General features: G+C 49.8%; 1 protein-coding gene across 2 annotated transcripts in view; it reads right to left on the bottom strand.

The window, feature by feature from the left end:
• Positions 1-3,371: 3,371 nt before the first annotated feature.
• The window catches only part of Casp7 (caspase 7), a 39,292-nt gene continuing 18,380 nt past the window's right edge, over positions 3,372-24,283 (bottom strand). Inside the window, exons 1-6 of one of the 2 annotated variants that reach the window (XM_008760547.4) lie at positions 21,375-22,371; positions 12,723-12,859; positions 12,150-12,278; positions 9,496-9,671; positions 9,074-9,203; positions 3,372-4,933 (exon numbers count right to left, since the gene is read on the bottom strand). In XM_008760547.4, the coding sequence (XP_008758769.1) occupies positions 4,704-4,933; positions 9,074-9,203; positions 9,496-9,671; positions 12,150-12,278; positions 12,723-12,859; positions 21,375-21,478 (906 nt within the window). In that variant the 5' untranslated portion in view covers positions 21,479-22,371 and the 3' untranslated portion in view covers positions 3,372-4,703. Of the gene's footprint in view, positions 4,934-9,073; positions 9,204-9,495; positions 9,672-12,149; positions 12,279-12,722; positions 12,860-21,374; positions 22,372-24,283 lie in introns of those variants that run through there. The other variant, NM_022260.4, reaches the window with a different exon arrangement.

The raw sequence follows: 24,283 nt of genomic DNA, 5'->3' as shown, positions 1-24,283 counted from the left end.
CAGTGTTCATATAAATAGAATGGAGTCGAAATAGAAGACGGAAAAGTATGGTACACAGGCAATGGGGGTGGGGATGGGGTGGGGCAGCACTATGGCTTGTGACCTTAAAAGCTCAGATAATGCCTAATCTATATATTCATATGCTAATTGTACTTGGAGGTGGGACTTTTGGGAGGTATATTAGTGGCTTTTCTAGTTGCTCTGGTGACATACCTGGCAAGAGATTTAAGTATGAGGGTTGGTTTTGATTATCAACTTGACACAATTGCTGGGAAAGGAAATCTCCATGTGGGATTATCATGATGAGACTGGCCCATTGATACGTCTGTGGAGGGGTTATCTTCTTCACATTGAGGTGGGTAGAATCCTAAAAAATGGATTTTTTGAACTGTGGAAGAGTCAGGGAAAGGAACCAACACACCTGGGAACTATTATGCACTAATTCAGCGCTTTCTGCTCTCGACTTGAATGTGACCAGTTGCTTCAAGTTCCTGTAGCCTTGACTTCCACACAATGAGTACCTGTCCTGAAATCATGAGCCACACGAACCTTTCTTCCTTAAGTTGCTTTAGTCTGGGCATTTTATCCCAGCAACAGGAAATGAAACAGGATTTATCGTAGCTCACAATTTGAGGGTCTACCATGGCAGGGACAGCATGGAGACAGGAGCCTGAGGTGGCCACTTCCATCACCTCAGGAGTCAGGCAAGAGGGATGAACACTGTTACTCAGCCAGCTGTCTCCTCTATTTCTTCAAGTCTGTCCTGGGGTTCTTCAAGCCAGGGAGGTTAACTCCCAATCCAGTTATGCTGACAATGAGGATCAGCCACCACAGGAGGTGTGTGTCCCCTGATGGCAGTATTGGGTTCAGTGCAGAGAAAACCAACCACATAAACAAGTGATTTTTCAAACCGAGGAGCACACGAATTTAAAACCAGACTTGTTGAGGAAGCCTGAAGTGACCTGGGAATTACCCTGAGATGCTGGGACACTGCTCTTTGCCTTCCTGGCTCATTTCAGCCCTTGCCATTTCTGCGTTTGCAGACTCAACTAAAAGATTAAACATACGTGGTAAAAACCCACATCTGTACCAAATGAGAACAGATGGCTTTTCTCATCATCTCCCTAACAATACGGTACTATGACATTTACAGAACATTCATGTTGTGTCAGATGTTACAAGTAATCTAGAGATGATTTAAAATATGCAGAAGGGGATGGAGAGATGCTTCAGCAGGTACAGCGCCCGGTCCACAGGCATGTCCAGACTTCAGATGCCCAGAAGTCAATTCTGGGTGGGATGATGACCTGTCTGTGACTCTCCCGCCTGGAAGACCAGCTGGCTAGTCCACGAGATGACCCTGCAAGCTCCTGGTTCAGCTGAGAAACCCCGCCTCTCTGATAGGAAGCTTTTGACACCAGTCTCAGGTCTGCATGCGCACACATGGGCACGTGCACACACAAACAGGTGCACGCAAACGGACACACAGGCATGCACACCATATATAGATATAGAAAAAACCCGAGTATACACAGGAAGTTATGCACAGGCTTATGTTGGGATAAAATGCCGTTTGACGGAATGTGAGCATCCACAGATCTCCGTATCCTGGGGACAGAAACTGGTTTTGAACACAAATGAGCTGCTGCTGGAAACTGGGGACTGCCCTAGCTGCTCACTGGCCCCCTGCTTGATGGGAAAGGTCCCGAAAGATGAAGAGTCGGTGGGGAGGGTGTGCACCCAGGATACAAATAGGCAACCCTTGGTCATTGGAGACCCCGCCATCCAATATGGCGGGTGACGGATTACAAGACCAGATTGGAGGTCAGTCAGAGCCCGGTGACCTTCCAGGAGACACCGTGCCCTTTCTCACAGAGAATTCATCTGCGCAGGGTTTGAAATGACACATGTACAACAAATCCCACCACATTATCCTGAGATCTGTCTTAAGCAATTCGTAAACATAATGGGCTTATGACGGCTTACAGAAATGTGCTCAGGAATAGAGCTGAGGACAATCTGTGAATGCATAAATAGCCAACTCCTTAAATAGGCTGGCGGCACCCCGAGGAGGAAGAGGACTAGGCAGAAATCCAGATCTGTGTGCACCGTGCCCACGGACACCACACAGAACAGTGCCCCCCTCGTGGGATGGATAATAACAGCACTTCTGGAGCACCCTTCCTCATCTGATGAAGACAGTGCTCAGTTACTCCTGCAAGAGAAGCTTGGGTTTTCGCCAGCAATAAGAACTGGGAAGGGATAAGTCCCAGGATCAGGTTCTACCACCTTCCATGACGCAAGATCAGGCCATGTGACGTGGACCTATGAACTGAGACTACGCAGTCTGGACTGAGGAGGCAGAGTTGAGGGAGGATATAAGGGAGTGTGCTCGGGGGCTGGGGGGAGAAAGGGAAGAAAAGAGAGATATGCAGAAAGAAAGGTTCCTGAATAAACTGAGAAGAACACTGTGGTGTCGCTCCTTTCTGCGGGACAGAGACGGAGGCGATGTGAAGGACGGACAAGCTCAAAGCAGTAGCCAGTTAAATGTTCCCTCTATGCATATGGAGAACGTCACACAGAACACAAAATAGGATCCGGAGATCCAATCGGATGCAGGGAATACAGATAGAGTTTTGATGTACAAGGGAAGTAAGTTTGGTGGTTGTGTAGCTTAATGGAGCACGGGGACTCAGGGGCGTCTCCATTTGAGGGCGCTAGACTCCTTTCTCAGTGTTACATAGCTTTCGACTTGGCGTACTTATGAACAGGACTGCAGATGTATACTTTCATTTTAGAAATGAGATTTATTTTAACATTTCGTATAAATAGGGCTTTGGTTCATTCAAAATAAACCAACCAACAAAACCGAATGCCTGGGATTGTTGCTGTCCCCTTTGGCACAACTTACAAATAACTAGGCCCACAGGGCTCTCTCCATGAGGCTGCTGTGTCTTTATTTCTATTCTGGGGACCTTTAAGGCTAGCCCACTTTGCTTACAACAGTCTGTGGGTTCTGGAAGCTGGCGGGCACCAGAGTGCTCGAGTTACGGTCTCTGATCGTCTGGTGTGTTTTGGATGGCAAGGACCAGCCCAAGACCAACAAACTGATCTTAAAATGGCTTTCTTTTCGAGAAGTCTACTTTTACAACACTATTTTTTTTCCCTCAAATGAACAGGAGGTTGTCCATCCCAAACCACTTTACATGTTGATTGGCCCTTTTTACAAAGATTTTTTTACTTCAAAGTGATCATGTGTGTCTTACGTTCTAGCCTCAGAGTAAAACTGTTTGTGGCTTCCCTGGTTCTCTTTATAATTTCTTACTGCCCTGAATAATTTCAAGAAGAAATTGGACTAGACCAGTCAGGAGTTTCTGAAACACATTTTAATCAATAAATAGGAATATTTGTCAACCACTTATTAGGAGGGGAAAACAGGAATGTAGAAAGAATTCCAAAGAAAACGACACCTTGAAAAGAGGAAAGTGCCAAGACCTTTGCCTAAAGTGTCATTTGTAGAACCAGAGGTAACCGAAGATTATTCAGAAAAAAAACCTTGGAATATTTGACAGAATTCCAGATGTATTTGAAGTACAAAAACATTATTCTGAATACAACGTGGGATGGGTTACTCTTCAGCACCTGTGTGGATGATCGGGCAAGTCAGTGAATAATGAATGAATACATTGTAGCACGCCGGAGGACATGGTTATTTAATTCACATTTGGGGCCAAGTTTACCCCCCACCACTACCCCTGCCTTGCTATCCGTTCCTCTGCTCTACACCACAAGGGAGCACGGTTCCCAGGGCCTCACTAGCTGGCTTTCAGGCACCCTGGAATGGTAAGGCGCTGGTGGATATGGGCACAGGCCTGGGGAGGTCTGGGGGTATCTTGGTGCCTGACTCAGTTCTGGCTTGGTTTCCATCTCAGACAGTGGCTTGTCCTGGGCATGGCTGCAATCACCATATCCCTCTATGGTTTTAGCTTCTAGAAGGCTGCCCTGCCACACTTTTTTCTGATGACAAGGGAACTGAACTCTTCAGCCCCATGGTGGCAGGTGAGGTAACAGATTTTTACTGCTTGGCTCTCTTAATTACCCACTTAAGTGAATTCCCTGTGTCGACCCTTCTGTACCGATACCCTAGAATGGCTTGTTTTCTGGATTGGGTCCTATATACTAGAGTATTAACTGTCTTCCCTCAGCTACCTGGGAAGGTTTGCTTAAGAACTTGTTCAAAGCCACTGAAAACAAACACTCCACTCAACAGCCACCTTTTCCAATGGAGGCTGGCGAGTGTCTCAGCCGTATTCTCTCATCAAGAGCTGGAATTCTCTTTGCCAAGTTCAACTAAGACTCTGACTTTCCATTCCTGTCATCACCAAAGTCTCAATGTCTTCTCCAGAGGCCATGCTCACAGTATGCGCTCAAGGAGATGACAGGGAAAAAAAAAATAGAAACAGGAAATTAACTTTAAAGGAAAAGTGTGAAGTCATCAGATGAACAAAGTTATTAAACAAACAAAAAAAATCTGGAAACCCAGAATTATCAGACATCACCAGAGAACTCCCTCCCTGAATCAATATACTTTCCTGAAATTAAATCTCCTTAACATTTCTGGATATTTTGAGAGCATCAAAACAAAAATAAAATAAAAGCTGGATTCATCAGTGAATGACAGCAGGTTCTCAGTTGGAGGCTGGTCAACGGCCAAAGTAGAGCTCTTTGGTGAGCATGGACACCATACATGGAATCTGCTTCTTCTCATTGAAGCGGGGGTCATCAGACTGGGACTCGAAGTGTCTGGCCACCCTGTCGTTCACCCTGGTCAGGATCTGCATGATCTCCAGGTCCTTGCCATGCTCATTCAGGATGGAGCAGAGGGCCTGCACAAACCAGGAGCCCTTTCCTGGGTTCCTCCACGAATAATAGCCTTTGGTCGGGGGCGGGGGGGAGGGGCGCAAGGGGGAGAGGGGAGGGGTAGGGAAGAAGGAGGGAGAGGAAGGGGGAGGAGGAAGGAGAGAGGGGGAGGGGGGAAGAGGGGAGGCAGGGGCAGTGAAGGAGGGAGGTGGCAAGAAAAGGGAGGGGGAAGGGAGGGAGAGGGAAGGGGCAGGGAGGAGGGAGGAGGGAGAGGGAGAGGGAGAGGGAGGGAGGGAGGGAGGGAGAGAGAGAGAGAGAGAGAGAGAGAGAGAGAGAGAGAGAGAGAGAGAGACATTCATTAGCCATCCCTGAGAGCAGTATAAATGTCTGGAGATCACCTGCCTCTCTTCTGTGTCAAAGTACGGATGAGAAGGAGGCCCTGTCAAAAGCACACATCTTAGGTGTGAGGAAGCACTCTATAAAGATGCTCAGAATGCTTTGGGTGCTCCAGCACGTAAACTTAGTAACAATGATGTCACCAGAGACCAATGATGGCAGACGGTTGTCAGAGGATCTGCATCTGGGAAACCTGAGATTCCTAACAGAGAGAGGTATGTGGAGAGTCCCCTAGGGAGGGGAGCAAACGTAATAGCTTTGTGTCACCTCGCCACCCTTCTGAAGTGAGTGCTTCTTTCTAGCCCAGGCCCAGAGAACAGAGTTAGAAAAGCTGCAGAGATTTTCCGGGTATGTTTACTGTCAGGAGACACAGAATGAGGGGTGGAACCTGCTGAGAGAGGTAGAGGCAGGTGTTGCTGGTGGCTTCCGGGGCAGAGGCAGGAGAGGCACCTGATCTAGGATAGCAGGTGTTGTTAGACAAGAGGTGTGCTTCTCACGGGCCATACACGATGTCACCCGACCCTAATGTCTTACAAGGGCGAGAAAGCTCAGCAGACCTAGGTGCTGAGGAAGGAATGGCTGACACGGGAGGAGGAGCAGGTCCCAGGGAGCCCAGTGAGGACTCACAACAGCAGCCAGCTTTACTCCTCACAATGCAGAGGTCCCCTACATTGCGATCCCTGACTGTCTCCCTGCCATCATTGACTCTGAGGGAATCTAAAACTGTGGCCTGCAATTGGGAAAGCCAGGCAGAAGATTGGGAGACAAAGCTGGGGGAGAACTCACATCTACGTGACCATTGACTTACCCAGGAACCCCTGAAGGACAGAGGTGGGAAGACACCAGCCTAGAGAGACAGAGAGCCTATGTCCAGCCTCGCCAGGCCACCATGTTGAACGGGATCTACAAGCCACAGCAATGCATGTGGAGCCTCATTCACCATTTTGGCATAGACATTTTGGTGAAGGGATTGCCTTTTAGAGGTGGTCTCCCTGCTGTCTGATGTCTTCCTCTAAGCAGCAAAGCTGAAGGCCCCAGGACACTTCACCCAGGGAGAGGGGAGAGTGCGTGGCTCTCGGCTCAAGGCAGCAAGAGCCAACAGAGGCTGCATTCAGCTCACATGATTAGCTGCACAGCTGCTGTACCCTGCTGAGAGGTCCGGACGCAGGAGGGTGAGAGCTGGACCAACCTTGCCTGCATCCTTGCCACCTACTTATGTCACAAGGGTTTGGTCAGCAGTGGCACACAGTAGGCTAGCGTGTCCTCAGATTCTTGTCTGCAGTGCACGCACTAGCAGTCACCAGCCCACGCCAGGGGCTGATGGGCACTTAGTCACACAACAACAGGGTGTCATTCGACCCAGTGGCCTGGTGGGCTATGCATATGGATACGTATGGATGTGCACTACCATCTCCCCGGGTTTGTGCGTGTTCACCTCTGACCTCTAGGGTCCCCGAGGGTGACTGTCTGAACAGTGCTGATACCATCCTGTGACTCCTCACCCGGAAACGGTTTCCTCGTATTTCTTTATCAGGGCAAACTTCAGGCTGCTTGGCAGCACACACAGTCCAAGATAACAGGCTCCTTTTTACACTGTTAAGGAATATGTGCTGGCCTTTCTATGTGCTGTCACGTGTTGAGCTATGGACCAAACTGTGCCCCATCCCCACCCTCAAGTGTACTCGTGGAAGACCTAGTCTCCAGTATGACTGCCTTCACGGACTTAAGTTAGCGAGGTCAGAGGGGTAGGTCCCGAATGTAGCAGGATTAGTGTCTATATGAGAAGATAGATGAGAACACTCCCTCTATTTTTCTCCCTGTGTTTTCTCTGTAATGTGAGGACAGAGGAAGAAGGCAGCCATTTACTGAGAAGGAAGAGAGTCCTCTTCTGAGACCAGTTAGCTGAGAAGCAGATGTCTGTTGGCCTAAGACACGACACACCTGTGATCCACTCAGTCTTGTCCAGCAAGTGCATGGGGCATGAGACCTAGTCCAGACTGATGACTGAATTCAGGGGTCAGTCACGACAGTAATTTTTAAAGAAAGCTTTCTTATTGGCCCCTAGAGAGGAGTTTGCCTTCCTCCCTGAGCTCCTCCAGACCTGAGCAGCGACAGCACCATACTGGCTTCATTCACACTGGTGTCTGCCAAGTTTTGCGCTGCCAACCTCCCAAGAGCAGGAAGACCAAAGTACTTTCTACCCTATTCAGGGCGTAAACGTGTGGCTTTACCATACTCACAGAACCCATCTAGAGCCTGCCAGAGCCGGTTTTGTTTTGTTTTTCCGGATACACTGACTCATTTACTGGAACTAATACCTCCACACCAAGCCTTTGCAGAAGACCTAAAGCTGGGGGAATTCTCACTGAACGAGGGGTCTATGCCCAACAAAGGAAAGGTTTGTACTCAACAGACTCAGGCCAGCACAGGGCTTGGTAAACAAGAAACCACACTCGTTCCTGGCATTGCGTGATACCTGCCCTGGCCACAGCCTAAAGGATCCCCATCTATGATGCAATGCAGAGCCTGGGCACTGAAATTTGACCCTCAACGCATTTCTGAAGCTCATCCAAGCTCAATTGATTTTTCAACTGCAAAAGCAACCATGGTTTTCTCCCCCATCACCTACACAATTATTATAAGGATGATGGGAGAGATAGTTATAATTATTTAAAAATGACATAATTTTTATAGTTATAAAGTATAATTATTGTGAAAGTCTTGCCATGACTGTTAATCTTAGTAAAACAAAGGGGGAGAATTCGTTTTCTCAGGGAGAGGAATGCATTCCGTGGCAGGTAGAGTAGTCTTCCCCGAAGACAGGCATACTCAAATCTGGAATTTTTAGACACCGTTAAAATTAGAGACTCCTGAGGGGGAAATGGTTCTGGATTTCCAGGTAGACCCAGCCCCAGAGAGGAGAGGGGGATGAGGGAGAACTGGGTTTGCGGGGTTGACAGGGAAGAGACCGAGAGAGCAAGGAAGGGGTTTCAATGAGGAAGGGGCACAGGACAAGAGAGCTAGGAGATCTAAGAAGCTAGGAAAAAGAGGAGACAGATTTCCCAATGAGCTTTCAGCAGAGAGGCTGCCCTGCTGTTTCCTCTGGGATTCTGGTCTCTAGACCACCACAAAGATGACATGTTTGTGTGACTTGGGCCACTCTGTCTGTAGGGTAGACTGGGCATCTATTGTCTTCAATGCTTGGGCATGAGTACAAGTCCTCAGACTTTAGAATGACTGCATCGGTTTTGCTGCTTGAAAAGTGTTTTGTTTTGTTTTTTCTCTTCTCTTCTCTGTGTGTTGTATGTATGTGTGCATGCGTGTGTATGTGCTTGTGCACAGCTGGGCGCAGGGACCTGTGTCCATGTTCGGGGTCTTCCTGAACTGATCTTCACTTTAGTTTTTTGAGACAGAGTCTGTCTGTGAATTTGGAGCTTGCCAACCCAAGTTGAGCAGCAGGCCAGGGAGCCTCCAGGATCCTGCTTCATCTAAACACCCAGCGCTGGGGTTACAGGCACACATCTTACATAGATGCTGGGAACTCAGTCTTGGGTCCTCATGCTTGAACTGCAAGTAGCTTACCCACAGAGCCAAGTCCCCTTGGCTGAGCATTTCTAGCAAGGAAATATGACATCCGAAATGCTCCGGAATCGAAACTATTGAGTGGGATTCTGACAGTCAGTTTTAAATAAATCCTGAAACGGTTTGAGTAAGGGGTGCTAAAAATTGTAGCAACAGGAGACTGATACTGCCCTCACACCTGCATGCTGACGGAGAAACATGGATCGGTAAGGTCAGCAGACAGTGGACAGGGTACCTGGAACCGTGGAGTAAGCAAAGAGAAAGTCAGCTTCCACCGGGATCTTGTAGCGGGGATTAGCGTCGGTGTCGTTGATAGGCCCCGAGTCAGCCTGGATCCCGTCATCCAGCTCCGTCCCTCGGCACGCCTAGAACATATCAAAGTCGAGATCAATGGACTGGAACGGAAACTGCTCGTGCTGTTCTCTGCTGTGCCCCAGGAGCCCTGCCTGGCACACAGGGAGCTCAGTGGCCAGCAGATGGGGAGATAAAGCCTTACAGAAATACAGCAAGTGCCCATGCCAACTATTTCTGGGCAGGAAGCCCCGGCCCCCAGTTTGCATACCCCCGGGGAAACAGTGCAGAGATTTGTACAGATAACACCGCCCCAGGGCTCAGTTAACCTAACCCCCACGAAGTCCCACTGGCCTTCAAAAGCACCTGGATGAAGAAGAGCTTGGGTTTCTCTAGCAGGGTTTTGCATCGGTCTCCCCTAAAATGAGCTGTCAGATCCTTTATCGGTGTCACGCCGTCTTTCCCATAAATCAGATTCTCTTCTCCGTGGCTCAGCAGGACGCAGGCGAAGCAGGCTGAGTTGCTGTGGTCCTCTTCAGAGGCTGTAAGGTAGAAATCAACCCTGACTGTTCAGGGGTGGGCTCCAGAAACACCATCAGTCGTATGGGGCCCTTTCAGAGCACTGGGCTTGGCCACCTCTTCTCAGAGCCTATGGACCGGCCAGGGAGAATTCTAGAATTTCTTTCAGATGGAACCCAGGCACCACGACAGCCACTAGAGGACACTGGGGAACAGAGGAACATAGCTGTTCTGTGGGCTGGTTCTGCACTAGCAGAGTTAACCTCCATTTTCTTCTCTATAAAGAGGTGTTTGCAGTACCTGTTAAATACACACACACACACACACACACACACACACACACACACACACACACACACACACACACACGAGACAGAACTTGCTTTGAAGGCCAGGCTGGTCTCGAACTCAGCCTGCCTCCGCTCCTTGAGTGCTGGGATTAAAAGTGTGCTCTACCGGGCTGGAGAAATGGCTCAGTGATTAAGAGCACCACCACGTGATCTTCCAGAGGTCCTGAGTTCAATCCCCAGCAACCAAATGATGGCTCACAACCATCTGTAGTGGGATCTGATGCCCTCTTCTGGTGTGTCTGAAGACAGCGACAATGTACTCACATATATAAACAAATAAATCTTAAAAAAAAAAAAAAGTGTGCTCTACCACACCCAGCAAGTGAGAGAGATACATAGGAAGCATTTGTTGAAGAAAAGAAAATGTTAGGCTGAGAGGAATAAGCTGGTCACAAAAAAGGGCAAATAGTGTAAGATTTCACTCTGCTGAGATAGAAAACAAGTTCATGGAGGAAAAGTAGAAGTGGGGGTTTGGGAGGGAGGTGTTGGCGGAGGGGGAAGGGAAACAGTGAGTGGTCAGAAGATAGGTCGGTTTGGTTATGGAAGATGAAGAGAATTCTAACAAGGTGAGCTTGTTTAACTCCGCTGAACTGTTCTCTTTGGAATGATTAAGACGGGCTTTGTATTACACGTAACTTATCACAACAGGAAACCAAATGCACACAGGAAGGACCCTAACTCAGCACGCCATGGACACACATGCACATCTACGTCTACTGTTGCATGAGTCACAGTAGCTAGGGTGGACAGAACGGGCCATCAATGGAAAGTAGGTACGGGAGCGTGATCCTTCGTACAACAGAGTTTTGTGCGGCCATAAAAGAAACTGCAATCATGACACCGTCGGGGAAACCGACAGAACTGGAAATGGTGTGTTAGGGGAACTGGCTAGTTCAAACCCATGTATCCTCTTGTGTGCAGATCCTGGTTGTAGAGGTGTGCAAGCGTTGAGTGTGTGCATGTTGGTTATGGAACTTGAAAGGGATCAGGAGATGGGGCAGAGACATTAATGGGGTTGGGTGAGTGTGTATAATACAGAAGCAGGAGGGGAGACAGCAGAGAGGGGCAGCAGGACGGTGGAGCAGAGTGGGGGTCGGGAGTGAGAACAAAGCACCACGACACAGAGATGTGAAACCCATTACCCTGCATGTCAACTAGAAAGTTAACAGGGAAAAGTACCAGATGGCTGTCACTCCAGGGATTAGGAGAGGAGAATCGAGGAGAACACAGCTGACTGGTCTGACTGCAGCCTGTTTACTGCTGTGACACTAACCGATCTACTAACTGATACCATAAAAAGCCATTTCGGGCATACCTCTGTGTGCTGGGGCTTTATGTATACAATATACAGGGACTTTATGTGATTTGTATTAATATGTAACTCTGTGCATATGTGTGTGTGTGTGTGTGTGTGTGTGTGTGTGTGTGTGTGAGTGTGTGTATGTGTGTGTGCGTGTGCATGTGTTTTCAGGTGCCTGCAGAAGCCAGAAGAGGGCATCTGGTCCTCTGGTGCTGGAGTTATGGGTGGGTGGTTGCGAACCTTCCAACATGGGGGCTGAGAATAGAACTCAGACCTCTGTAAGAGCATTCAGTTCACACTCTTAATCTGTGAGCCCTCTCCTGGGGCCCAGGAAGTCAACTAAAAGGCCAAAGGGCATACGAGGTCTTCCTGTTTAGATCTGTGGTTAAGGAAAGCTGAGCCCCTGCTGTCTGCAGGTCGGTGTCTGGTGAGCGGTGGGATTCTACTTTTGCCTCAGGTGGGACAGTACCCCAGTGGCATCCTTTAAGGCACATCCAACTGTGGGCAGCCTGCACCATAGCACAGCTATGACTCAGGCTCACTACAAAGTGGGAAACTTACCTAAGTCTTCTCGGATTGACTTTGCAACTCTGCACAGTGCACGAGCATGAAGACATCAGTTAATGTCAAGGTTGGATAGGCCTGGTATACAGTAAACACACGTCTCCGGGAGGTGGGCATAGCTCCTGGAGTCTGGTCTGGTCCCTAATTTACTCTCCAGTCTCTCTCTCGCCCTGTCCAAAGTCCATCCACACGATTACAATGGGGTCTGCCTACGGCCGACATTCTGGAGCCCAGACCCTGTTCCTCTAGGTGCCGGGGTAGGCCGGGCCAGGACGGCTCGCACTCACCTCGTCTAAGCAGATCCTGCATCTTTGCGCAAGAGCAGTCATTATAGACGGTCACTTCAAAACCCAGGCTTCGGAAGCACTTGAAGAGGGCCTCTGCGTCTTTGTCCGTCCCATTCCGGACATCCATACCTGTGGGGGTGAGGCAAGGAGTGGGGTGAGCAATGCTGAGAACAGACTCTAGGCAGACCAGGTGCTGTGTGGGCTCCAGGAACAAAAACCCCTGAAGCAGAAGCACCTTTCAGGGTTACAGCTTAACCGCACACGGGAGAGACAGACTAGAGGCGAACTCCCAAGGACCCAGCCTCCACACAAGTGAGCGTCCTCGTGGTCTCGGGATGGCCAGTACTGGCTGCCAATGTCACATGATCTAGAACCACCCAAGAAAAAAGGCCATTTTATCCCAGCAACAGGACAGTAACTCAGACAGGCTCCTACATACACGGCAGGGTCTCAGACTGAGAATTCTCTGCACCTCTCTCTCCTGGACATGGAGAGCCTGGCACAGCTCTCTCTGAGGAATGTCTGTGGAGAAAGTGGGAGAGTCAGGAGAGGCTAGCCCTGCCCCGCACCCACCTGTCGCTTTGTCGAAGTTCTTGTTATTTATGATGATACATTTGCCCATCTTCTCGAAGTCCATACGGTACAGGTAAGTGGGCACGCGGTCCCGGGTGGTACTGACGGGGCACATAGAGGCATTTTTCTTCTTCTTCCTTGGGTTACAGAAAGTCAGTTAGAGGCTGTGGAAGCAGTCTGGGCAGCTGTGTACTCAGGGAAGCCACGGTATTTGTGAAACGAAGAGCCAAGGTGGGCAGACAGATGCTTCTGTTTAACTGTCATGTTTAAATGGAATAAGACTGCAGGGTAAATTTCAACAGACGTCAGAAAATGCAAATCCCAGTCACGATGTGCTGGCGCAGTTCGCTTCCCAGAGTGGCCACACTGAGAGAAATGGACGGCTCAGTGTCTGCCGTGAACTTGTCGGGCTGGTGGGGATCTATTGGGGTGTCCACTGTGTAAGGCTGGCAGAACACGCTAAGCTTACACAAACATGCTAAGTTTACACAAACACAAGCCGCACGGCAGAACAACTGCCTCGGGTCAGGCAAAGGTTTAGTAGAAGACAGGGCTACACTGTTCATCACATCCCGGATAGGGAATACACCCTCCCCGCCAGTCCTATCTACAGTAAGTGGCTGAACCAAGGAATATTCACGTAACAGGTAAAACAGAGACTGGATGAACCAAGACAGCATGAAGCACATGCATGAACATTACAAACAGAACCCAGCAAAGAGCTGATATACAAACGACTACACGCAGACTTAGGTGCCTCACGCTAAAAGTCTGGAGAAACCAGAGCAATGCCAACCCTATTCCTTTTTCCTTTATTTAAAACAAACAAACAAAAAAAGATGCGGTGTGTTTGAAGACAGCTACAGTGTCCTCACTCACATGAAATAAATAAATCTTTAAAAAATGCGTGATATGTGTATGTATGTGGTGCATACATGTGTGCATGCATGCGTTTGAGCATGCTCACCCGTGTGTACCCATGGATACCATCGACATTAGGTAAGTCCTCTGTGTTGCTTTTCACCCTTAAACCTTAAAGGCAGGTTCTCTCTATGAACACGGAGCCTGCTGTTTCAGCTGGACTGGCCCACAGTGAGCCACCCTGTATTCACCCGTCTCAACCGCCCACAGTGCCTGGGTTGAAGGCGCTTGCTGCCGTGTCTAACTTTTATGTGGGTGCTGGGACCTTGCTGCCGTGTCTAACTTTTATGTGGGTGCTGGGACCAGAGCTCAGATCCTTAGGCTGGCAAGCAAGCGCTTTACCCACCGAGCCACCTCTCCCACCCCGACACGTTTTGTATGGATTGGTGATGGTTACAGACATACGTCGGCAAAAATTCCCAGGTGCACATACCTTCTCTATGGATGGACATTTTAATGGCACTTAAATGGGGGCGGGGAGCACTGATTTTTAAAAGAACATTAACTTTTCCCCATTCCCCCAAACACCTACGGTACTGTTGAGCAAAGGCACACAGGGGCTTCACGGGATCAGGGCGCATTCCCAAGGCCAAGGGCACGTTCAGATCTGGCTGGGATGAGCCTCTCGGGGAGCCAGTCTCCTGGTGCGTGCTTCCTCCACATAGCACCTTGTTTGAACAAACACTGCCTTTGATACTGAAATCTAGGGTGGGCAGGGCTCTCTCACCTCTCCACTTGAATTGGGGAAGCTGGTGCACAATCCTTAAACAGGTCCCTGACCCTCTAACCCTCCACAAAGGCGGCTCTGGGCTGGCATTAGCTGGCATTCTCTGTGAGGCCTTGGAAAGAGCCAGGATGTGTAGAAAATGAGAGAAAACCTAAGGCGGGCAGGAAACTCAGCACTTCAGCTTCATTTTAGGGCACAACCCCTGAAGGCCATCGGTGGGCTGTGAGGTGGCAGGATGCCCCCAGGCTGGAGAACACTTTACTCAGGACACCCTTACGAGGCACAATTCAACTTCCACCTTCCCTGGTGAGAATTCCACGGTGAGGGGCTAGCCAGGTGGCTCAGTGGCGTGACCTGAGTTTCATCCCTGGACTCCAAGTGATGGAAGGTAAAAATCCAACTCTAGCAAGACATCCTCTGATCTCTACACGCATGTCACGGGCATGTGTATGCATGTACTCACACTCGCCCCTCCGCCAACAACTCCCCAACACCCCCCAATATGTTAAACGCATTTAAAACCCCTGCAATTTCTAGGATGACAGCCACGCCTCAGACAGGCTGTAGCTCTTATGTCATTAAGATCCCCAGGAATGTGCAAAACAAAACAAAACCAGCAAGAGTCTTTTGTAAGAAAAAAAAAGGGCTGGAGAAAATGTCTCATGGGAAATCAAAGGCCCCTGCTTCCATAAGAACAGAACCTGGAACATTACCTCGCCACTTAATAAAATAGTTAATTAATTCATTCGGTTAAAAAAAAAAAAGGAACGAGAGCTGGGGAGTAGAGGCACACAAACTTAACCACAGTAACACAGGTTACAAAAAGCACCTACGAACTGAGTTACAGTGAGGTACAGTCTAATCCCTGGCAAGTAACTCAGAAGGAAGGTGGGGACAGTTTCCCTTCCCAAACTTGCTCCTACACCGAACTCCTCAAAACATTTAAAAATTACACTGTGTGTGTGTGTGTGTGTGTGTGTGTGTGTGTGTGTGTGTGTGTATGCACGTATGCCATGGCATACGTGTGGAGGTCAGGGGACAATGCGTAGGAATTGCTCCCCTCCTCCCACCAGTGTTTCTGGAGGATCCAGCTGGGGCCGTCAGGCTCCGTGGCAAGCACCTTCACCTCCTGCGACATCCCATCAACCACGAACTGTTTATTTTGCAGAACGAGCCTAAATCTCTTCCTCTTGCAGATTTGGGTCAGCCAGAATTAATCATTCCTTGTAGCTCGGATAGTTTTCTGTTAAAGCCAGATCTGCCCGGGCCACAGACGTACACCAGAGGGTGATTATCCATTCAACTCCATTACATCTACTTTCTAAATAGAGCCAGCTCTGTGCGAGCAAACACCTGAATCAGCTCACAGCGCAGGGCAGAGCAATGGCGAAGCAGGAAGTGCATCTGGAGGGGCATCGAAGGTGAACCAGGAGAAAGAGGGGGACGGAGGGACGCTCAGGGGCCACCTGTACACAGGACATCTGCACGAATGCGTCTGAGAATGTCACCTGTCATCTCAGAGCACCCACCCTCTTTTCTGGGTTTTTCTCCCTTTCACGCCCACCCACTATCCCTTCAAAACGATAGCTGCCGTATTCGTACAAATTAATTTCTCAGCTGTCCCCCTGGCCATTTAGTGAAGGTCACAGTGTCAGTCTCCCACAAGTGGTTAAATGAGAATTTTTTGGTGACCATGTTTCCACGTGTGGCCTGGGAGGTCCAGCTAACGGGCAGGCAGAGGGAGTGAGCCAAGCCAGAGGAAGGGAGAGCAAAGGTGAGGACAGGGAGGACCATGGGTGACATGTAAGCCCAAGGCTCCTACTGCTTCCGTGTTCCCCAAAAATAGTGACCGGGGGCTGTAGAGATGCTCAGTGGTTAGCAGTGCCTGCTGTTCCACAGGACTCAACTTTGGTTCCCAACACCCATCTGTGACTTCTGTTCCAGGGAATCCGACGCCCTCTTCTAGACTACACTATGCAGTGCACATGCGTAACCACAGAGACACGCATACACACGTACACATAAATAAAAACAGGAAGAAAATTTAAAGATGAGTCAGGTCTCAGCATGTAGTACAAAACTCCACCCTAGGCTTCTAAGGCCCCCGTGGTTTTGTTTCTGGTCTGATCCTGTTTGGAGCCCTCCTCCACAGGCTGAGGCATGCTCTGACAGCTCGTGAGGCTCTTGGAGCACAGTGGGCTCGTGCCTTGTCCTGCTGCCCATCAGTCTTGTGCCTCTGCACACAGCAATCCTGACAGCTGGCCACAACCCAAGTCACACCATGTCCCTATCTGAGGCCTTGTTACCTCCTCATTGGCCACTAGGTTCTGGACACCCGCTCCTGCGCTCTTCCTCCGGGAGAGTTTTAAACAGTTAAGACCAAACAAAAGCTAAATCCAGCTGTGTCCGTTCCCTGCCCAGAGCTACCCAGTGTGTTTCCGTTGCTGAGAAAGATGCCAACGTCCTGGCCACCACTTCGTGCATGGCTGCATCCCTCCACTTTTCCTTTCTCTCGATCATCCCACCGGAGACAACCATGAACCGGTCTATCCTGTGCTCACCACAGGTCCTTGCTGTCACTCTTTCCTTTGCATCTTGTGGTGCCGCAGCTCACACACTACCTCCCTTCGGTTCACTGGGGGTTGGGGGGTCTCCACCCCTTTTCACCACCAGTCTGGGTCTTGTCTCTGATTTACAGTGTGCATCACATGTCACCTGACCTCAGTAACAGAGTAACCATCTGTCCTGCTAGAGGGCAAACCCGTTTTCCTTTCCCGCTCTCCCAACCCCACCTCTCCCTGGATTCTACATCGCCCTATGCTGTCTAGGCTGGTCCTGAACTCCTGGACACATCCCAGCACCTGGCTTAGGGTAAACCAGGACTTGCAAATGCCCAGTGCTTGACTAGACTAGGCGAGCACCCCATTCACCCGTGGGTGAGCTGAGGGAGTGGCACTCAGAGCTCTCCACCCCGGTGTTACATGTCCAAAGGAAACTGACTTCAGAGATGGGAGTGCTCCAGAGGCTATAGAATGCCAGAGGCGGCTGTTTTTCCTGGGCCTTTCCTCTGTGTTTGGAGTCTCACCACTTGGAAAGGTTTTCTTCTGACTGTGATTTCTCCTCACCCCTTTTCTCCTCTCATTTCCACTTTTTCACCTACGGGGTAGGAGGTCAAAAGAACCACCAGGTATTGCAGCCATCTTTACCTGGCGTGCAGCCAGCAGGGCGGGCACGGGTCGGTCCACCAGCTGGCTCAACCTCAAAGGGGGGATTTTTAAAAAATGATTTCTATGTGTACGGGCGTTTTTTCCCCCTGCGTGTATGTCTGTGCAGTACATATGTGGAGTGTCTGTGGGGGCCATAAGAGGGCACCGGATTCCCTGGAATTGGAGTTACAGATGTTGTGAGCTGCCCGTGCACACTGAGAAGGAAACCCAGGTCCTCTGGAAGAGCACGCGGTGCTCTTAACTGCGGAGCCACGGTTCCATCTCCACAGTCACACTCACTGCAGAGAACAGTGCTCCCGTGGGGACCAGGTCCAGCAAGAGGCGGCCAGCGTGGATCGAAACAGAAGCATGGAGCCATGAGACCAAGAAAGAGAGGAGAACAGAATCCTTTAGATTGGTTTGTTCACATCTACATAGGCAGTCTTGAAGATGGCGTTACAGAAAAACCCATAGATTCTGGAGTCACACTGCTGGTTTGAGTCCCCGAGATACCACGGAGGTGGTGTGATCACGGGCCCAAGTTGCTTCGCTCCTTCCTTTGTGAAGAGAACCAAACAGCATCTAGCTCAGAGCTCACAGACAAGTCAACGTTCATAAGACACAGAAAGTGTGGTAGGCAGTTACAGGTAAATAAACGTCACGGTCATTTTTGAGTTTCTATGGTTTATCACTAGAAGGGCCTACCTGTGCTGTGGCATCAAGATAAGACAGAGAGGGAAGACACTGTCCACGTTCCTGGTGGCCATCCTCACTCTCTTGTGGGACAGAACACCGGTGTGCTGCTCTATAGCTCACCTCTTCACACGGACCCCAGCTTGCACCCCATCCCTCTGGTAGCAAGGCTGCCTGGGAGGGGTCTCTCTGCACTGGCGTAGGTGAGATTCACAAGTGGAGTCCCCCAGCACTGTCAGCAAACTGAGCATTAGGTCACTTTACTATCACTTGTCCCAGGACAAGACACTCGGCTGATGTCATCTCAGAGTCCACCCGGTTTTTAATAGGAATCGAGAGGCCCCTTCCTGTGAGTAAAACTCCCTGCCCCGGGCTCAGTCAGAGGCATTCTTTGTGCCCTAGTACTAGCAGCTAAAAAGGATCCATGGGTCGTCTACCTGGACATCAGCAGCTGTAGCCAAGCAGATCACTAGACAAACAGATCTCTCAGGACTCCTGGGAGACCATGCTAATTAAGTAGCTCCCTGCAGAAGGCAGCAGGTCCCCAGCAGGGGCAGGGGAGAAATAAGAAGCTTCGAAAGATCCGGATTAGCTATGTCCTGAGTGGGCCATCACCCGCAGAGTTAGGATTGTCTGAATGTGGCTCTAATCCTTGCCCCGGGTACTTACGGTTTTTCTATATAAGGAGTTAGATCATGAGGGCTGCGGTCATATGGACCGGACCTCTCAGAGTAGTGCTGGGCACATCCCAAGGCAGGGTCAAGGGACAAGAGTCTTTCTCCAAATCTGACAAAGGCACAGAGAGTGCAGGAACGACTGGAGGTGCTCCTCAGTAGGGACAAGTGCAGGGGGATTTCTTTAGCTTCCCGCTTCACAGTCAAGCAGCAGTCACTGCCTCATGAAGTCTGAGAGACAAAGACAGACACAGCACAAAGCTGGCCATGGGCTTTCTTTCACACATGTGTATAGTAGGGTGGGCATGCCCTGCTACCTTCACCCATGCGTGTACATATGCGAGCTACAGGTCTATGTTTGCTGCCTTCTTCATTGTACTTCACCCACCCACCCACCATCCACCTACCCACCCACCTACCCATCTACCCACCCACCCACCATCCATCTACCTACCCATTCATCCATCCACCTACCTAACCATCTATCCACTCATCCATCTACCCACCCGTTCACCCCCACACGCACCCATTCACCCATCTATCCACTCATCCATCCATCCTTCCACCCATCCATTCACCCACCCACCCACCTATCCACTTACCCACCCAACCATCCATCCATCCATCATCCATCCATTCATCCATCCATCCATCCATCCATCCATCCACACACCCATCCACCCATCCACTCACCCACCCAACCATCCATCCATCCATCCATCCATCATCCATCCATCCACTCATCCATCCATCCATCCACACACCCATCCACCCATCCACTCACCCACCCAACCATCCATCATCCATCCACCTATCCACCCACCCACCCATCTATCCATCCACCCACCCACCTACTCACTCACTCACTCACTCACTCACTCACTCACTCACTCACTCACGAGACCAGAGCTTTCACTGAACCTGCAGCTATCCCTTGTCCTTTCAGCTAGGTTGGCTGACCAGCAAGGCCCAGAGACATCTGCCTGTTCCACCCCCAGGGCTGCAGTTACCAACATAAGCAAACGGCCCCAGACTGTACACAGGTACAGTTACCTATGCTTGAGCCACTGGCACTTCACCCACTAAATCACCTCCTTTTCTAAGCCAGCTTCTGTCATTTTCCACTCTAAGCAACACACACACACACACACACACACACACACACACACACACACACCCCTCTACCTCTCCCTTTGTCAATTCTCTGCTGACAGATCTAGCCGTGCCTTGGCCCTTTTTTCACACAGGAGACTTTCCCAGGAAACGGGGGACTCTCCGGTTTGGCAGCTGTCATATTTGAGTGCAAAATCCAGGATAAGTCAGGCTAGTGAATTAGAAGTTCTAAATCCTCTTAAAAGCTTGAGTGTTCCACAATTGGCTGCAGATTAAAAATAATAATAAATCTGGCCACTAAATCACTGTACTTAGGGCCAGACAAGCGAGAGATCACAACCAAGATGGCATCCTGTAGGTCAACCTCGGATCACCTGAAGGATGTGCGAGGGAAGGGACAAATCTCAATCAGTCTGTCTGTCTGTCTGTCTGTCTGTCTGTCTCTCTCTCTCTCTCTCTCTCTCTCTGTTAAGAGCCGTCTAAGCATCCTTCCCAAGTGGTTTTCCACTGACATAGCCATGTCCCACTTTCTTCATAGGCCAGAGAGCCACAGGAGTCTTCCAGGAACACAGATAACACCAGCATCGATTACTAGGAAGGAACTGGATTATCCTGGCTCCTCAGGAAGAAAGCCATTCCTTGCAGCCTCAGATGTCAGCCTTAGGCCAACTGAGCCATTTTTAAGAGTTTAAAGAAGAAGAGGAGGAAAGAAAGGAGGGGGAAGAGGAGGAAGAGGAAGAAGTCAACGTTGAAAACCCTGCAGGTTACTTCTATAAAAGGGGCTTCGTGAGGGAGCTCTGACAACCATTAACCAGACAACATTATGGGATCCAGAAACTATTCTGCCTACTTGACGAGAGAGGGAGAAGCCTCGGCGAGCTCGGTGGACTTTTGCAATCCACTCTGGGTGCCAGTGTAATTCTCCCCATCACCGGAGTAGATAAATACAGGTTTTAATCCTCTCACAGACCCTGACCTGCTTGAAACGTGAATTATGCCTTTCTACATTTGGAAGGGAATATAAGCACACAAACCCGTGCCTATTTATTTTCTGAAGTGCTTCCCTGAATAGGATTCCCAGTAGCCTGTCCTGCAGACATTCCTCAGCACACGGTAAACACAGCAGCGGACACTCAGCTCCCTGATGCTGTTGCATTTGGAACCGGGTCTCTGGCTTTTGTAGCTGCTTTGTCTAAATATTTGGGGGATGGTTCAGTCATGGTTTGAACATTCCAGCAGAGGGGCTTCCCCACAGTCTTTTCATACCACAGTAAAGGCGGGCCAGGGTGCTGAACTGGGAGAGCAGAGAGAGAGGTACCTGGTGTCTCCGTCTGGAAGCAGTCCTCTCTGCAAGACCAGGCTTCCTCCTGAGGCCACAGGGAGTGAGTTGCCTTCTTCTCGGTAGTAGTAAAAACTCAACATGGTTGGCGCTCAGCGGGTGACAGGAGGCTGGCACAGGCAGCAGCCCTGAAGGCCCGGGGCCTGAATCAGCATTGAGCTGCCTGCTGGAGTTTTCCATAGGACATTCAGGCTGGGGCTGGGAAGGTCACACTGGCCTCTGGCTTCCCTGCTGACAGGCAGAAATGACCAGCCTTCACACTGAGGCCCCCACCCCACCCCAGGGACAGCTCCCTGTGGACGGAGTGACAAGTACTGGATCCAAAGGGGAAGGGATGACAGGGTCTGTGTTGGAGGACCAGACTTTCACACACACGCAGCCGGCAGGCCATCATCCAGAACAAACAGCAGGAGCAGCAGGTGGACGGCTGAACCAATGGCAGTCTACAATAGGCTGCAGGCAACACAGGTTTCTAAATGAGCAAAAACAGGAAGGGTGCTCCTGCCATCCACCCAGGCTCATGAAGTTCGCTTTTTCCCAAAGGTAGTCATGCTAGGGATAGACAGGGTTTACAAAATCCCTTCATCTTCAGAGGAAACCAGTTCCAGGGACTCCAGGGAGTTCTGCATAAAGAAATGGTCCAGAGGCCATCATGCTTCCCAGTTTTAACCTTCCAAATGCAACTGGGAAAAGGCAGACATAGAAGGACTCAGGGCGCCCCAGGGTTCAGGGCAGGGTTGGAGGCATTGAAAAGGAAAGCAGTGGAGTGGTGGTGGCCACAGTGCATCCCGGGCGTTAAGAGAGAAGGGAGAGTTCCTTTCTCCAAACATTAACTAACTTTCCAAGCCTCTTTCCTCCCTTTCTCCTGACCAAAACAGGATGGGGAGACAGACCAATGACAATAAAAAAAAATTATCAAAAGACTTCAGGAAAAATCATTCAGGGGAGGAGACAGTGTGGAGAATTGTCTTCAAATACCACAGACAGGCAGGGTGGATGACAGTAACATGGGTGGATGGCTGCAGGACCCAGAAGGGCTCACCGTCTTCAGTTCTGTGGGGAGTGTGTGTGTGTGTGTGTGTGTGTGTGTGTGTGTGTGTGTGTGTGTGTGAGAGAGAGAGAGAGAGAGAGAGAGAGAGAGAGAGAGAGAGAGAGAGAGCGCACCATGCTATGCCTATGAAGGCCAGAACAACTTACAGGAGTCACTTCACTCCTTCTACTATATGGGGTTCTGGGCGTTGGTTCCGGCCCTCTGCTAGGCCCTAGCTTTCTCTTAGTAGTGACGTTTTAAGCTTCTGCCCCCATGTGGATGTGTTTTGTCCTGACTCACACCAAACCTTAACAGCGGAATTACTAAGTTAGAGGCGGTGGGACCTCCAAGAGTTGACGATGCAGTTCTCTTTGGACCGAGTTCTTATGACACCGAGAACAGCCCACTGTCCTTACATAGGCTGGGCAGACGCTAGCTAGCAACCTGCTCTTGGACTTCTCACCCCTCAGTAGCCTGGACCCAAATCAGCCTGCTCTGTGTTAACTACCCTGTCTCAGTCACTGTTACAGTAACAGAAAACAGACGAAGGCACTTTGAAATCTAATTTCCTTTCCTTCTCCCCTATGTCTTCTTACTATGGATGACTGGGAACCTCAAGGACCTGGGTGGGTACCACGTGCACAGGCCGTACGGCCTCACACCCTATGGACTCTGGAACCACATTTCAGTGATTTGTGGCTCATTGATCCTGACAGGTGACCTTGGCTCTCTTTACTGGAGGGTCACTGTCAGTCCCACCATAGCAGCTGTCCACACACCACCCCTTAGCTGGGGTGATGTAGAGACGGAACACTGTGTTAAACAAATTCATTTTCTGGTACTGTTGGGACTGGTGTGGTTGAACCGCTCTGTCTGAAGCTGTGGTGACACTTGACGTATGGGTTGACATGAGGTCGGGCACACTGTGCTCCGAGTTGAGCCTGCGTCCTCGCTGAAGACCTGCTGGGGACAATATTCAACCTCACTGACCTTTCTTTCCTTCTTCACACAGAACTGAGTTTGACAAATCACCTCATGAGGGGTCCCTCTCTTCCTCATCAGGCATGTTCAGGAACATAAGACACCAAGTTGCGGGGCTGGAGAGATGGCTCAGCAGTTAAGAGCACTGACTGCTCTTCCAGAGGTCCTGAGTTCAATTCCCAGCACCCACATGGTGGCTCACACCCATCTGTAATGGGATCCAATGCCTTCTTCTGGCATGTCTGAAGACAGCGGCAGTTTACTCATCATATATACATACATACATACATATACACACATATTTATACATACATATATATATACACACACACATATATAAAATCTTTAAAAAAAGAAGTCAAGTTGCCTTATAAAATTCTCGATCCAGTGCATATGAAGAGGACAAAGAAATGGAAGTTTAAGATGACCACGTGGTTTCCACAGCCTCTCAACTAGTGAGTGGGAGACTGGGCCAGGCTGTGAACCGAGCCTGTCTGACTCCACCAAACGTCCATTGGCATTTTGGGGAGACCTCTGACCGTCCAATTCAGCGGCAAATCTAACTTTAAAAATAAAACTGGGATGCAGGCACTGTATTCTAGAGCTCAACAGAAAGGGTTTTTATATTGAAAACTAACGCTGCGGGTTTAACGTTCCGATCTCTTAGGGAGCTCAGCCCTGGCATCTTTTGGTTAATGGGTGCCCCTGCCCTCACAGGAACAGGCTCCGCATGCCTGATTTAGCACGTAGCCTTCGGAATGGGGGACAGTTTGGCCTCTTCTTTCTTGTCTATTAATTACAAGCACTGTTCTCCCCGAACTCCCCCCACCTCTGTGAAGGCAGCAGCCACCTGATCATTCTCATAATTACACAAGCA

This window comes from Rattus norvegicus, chromosome 1 (genome assembly GCF_036323735.1).
Source record: "Rattus norvegicus strain BN/NHsdMcwi chromosome 1, GRCr8, whole genome shotgun sequence".
In the NCBI taxonomy this organism is placed as follows: domain Eukaryota; kingdom Metazoa; phylum Chordata; class Mammalia; order Rodentia; family Muridae; genus Rattus; species Rattus norvegicus.
This window is presented reverse-complemented; position numbering and strand designations above follow the sequence as displayed.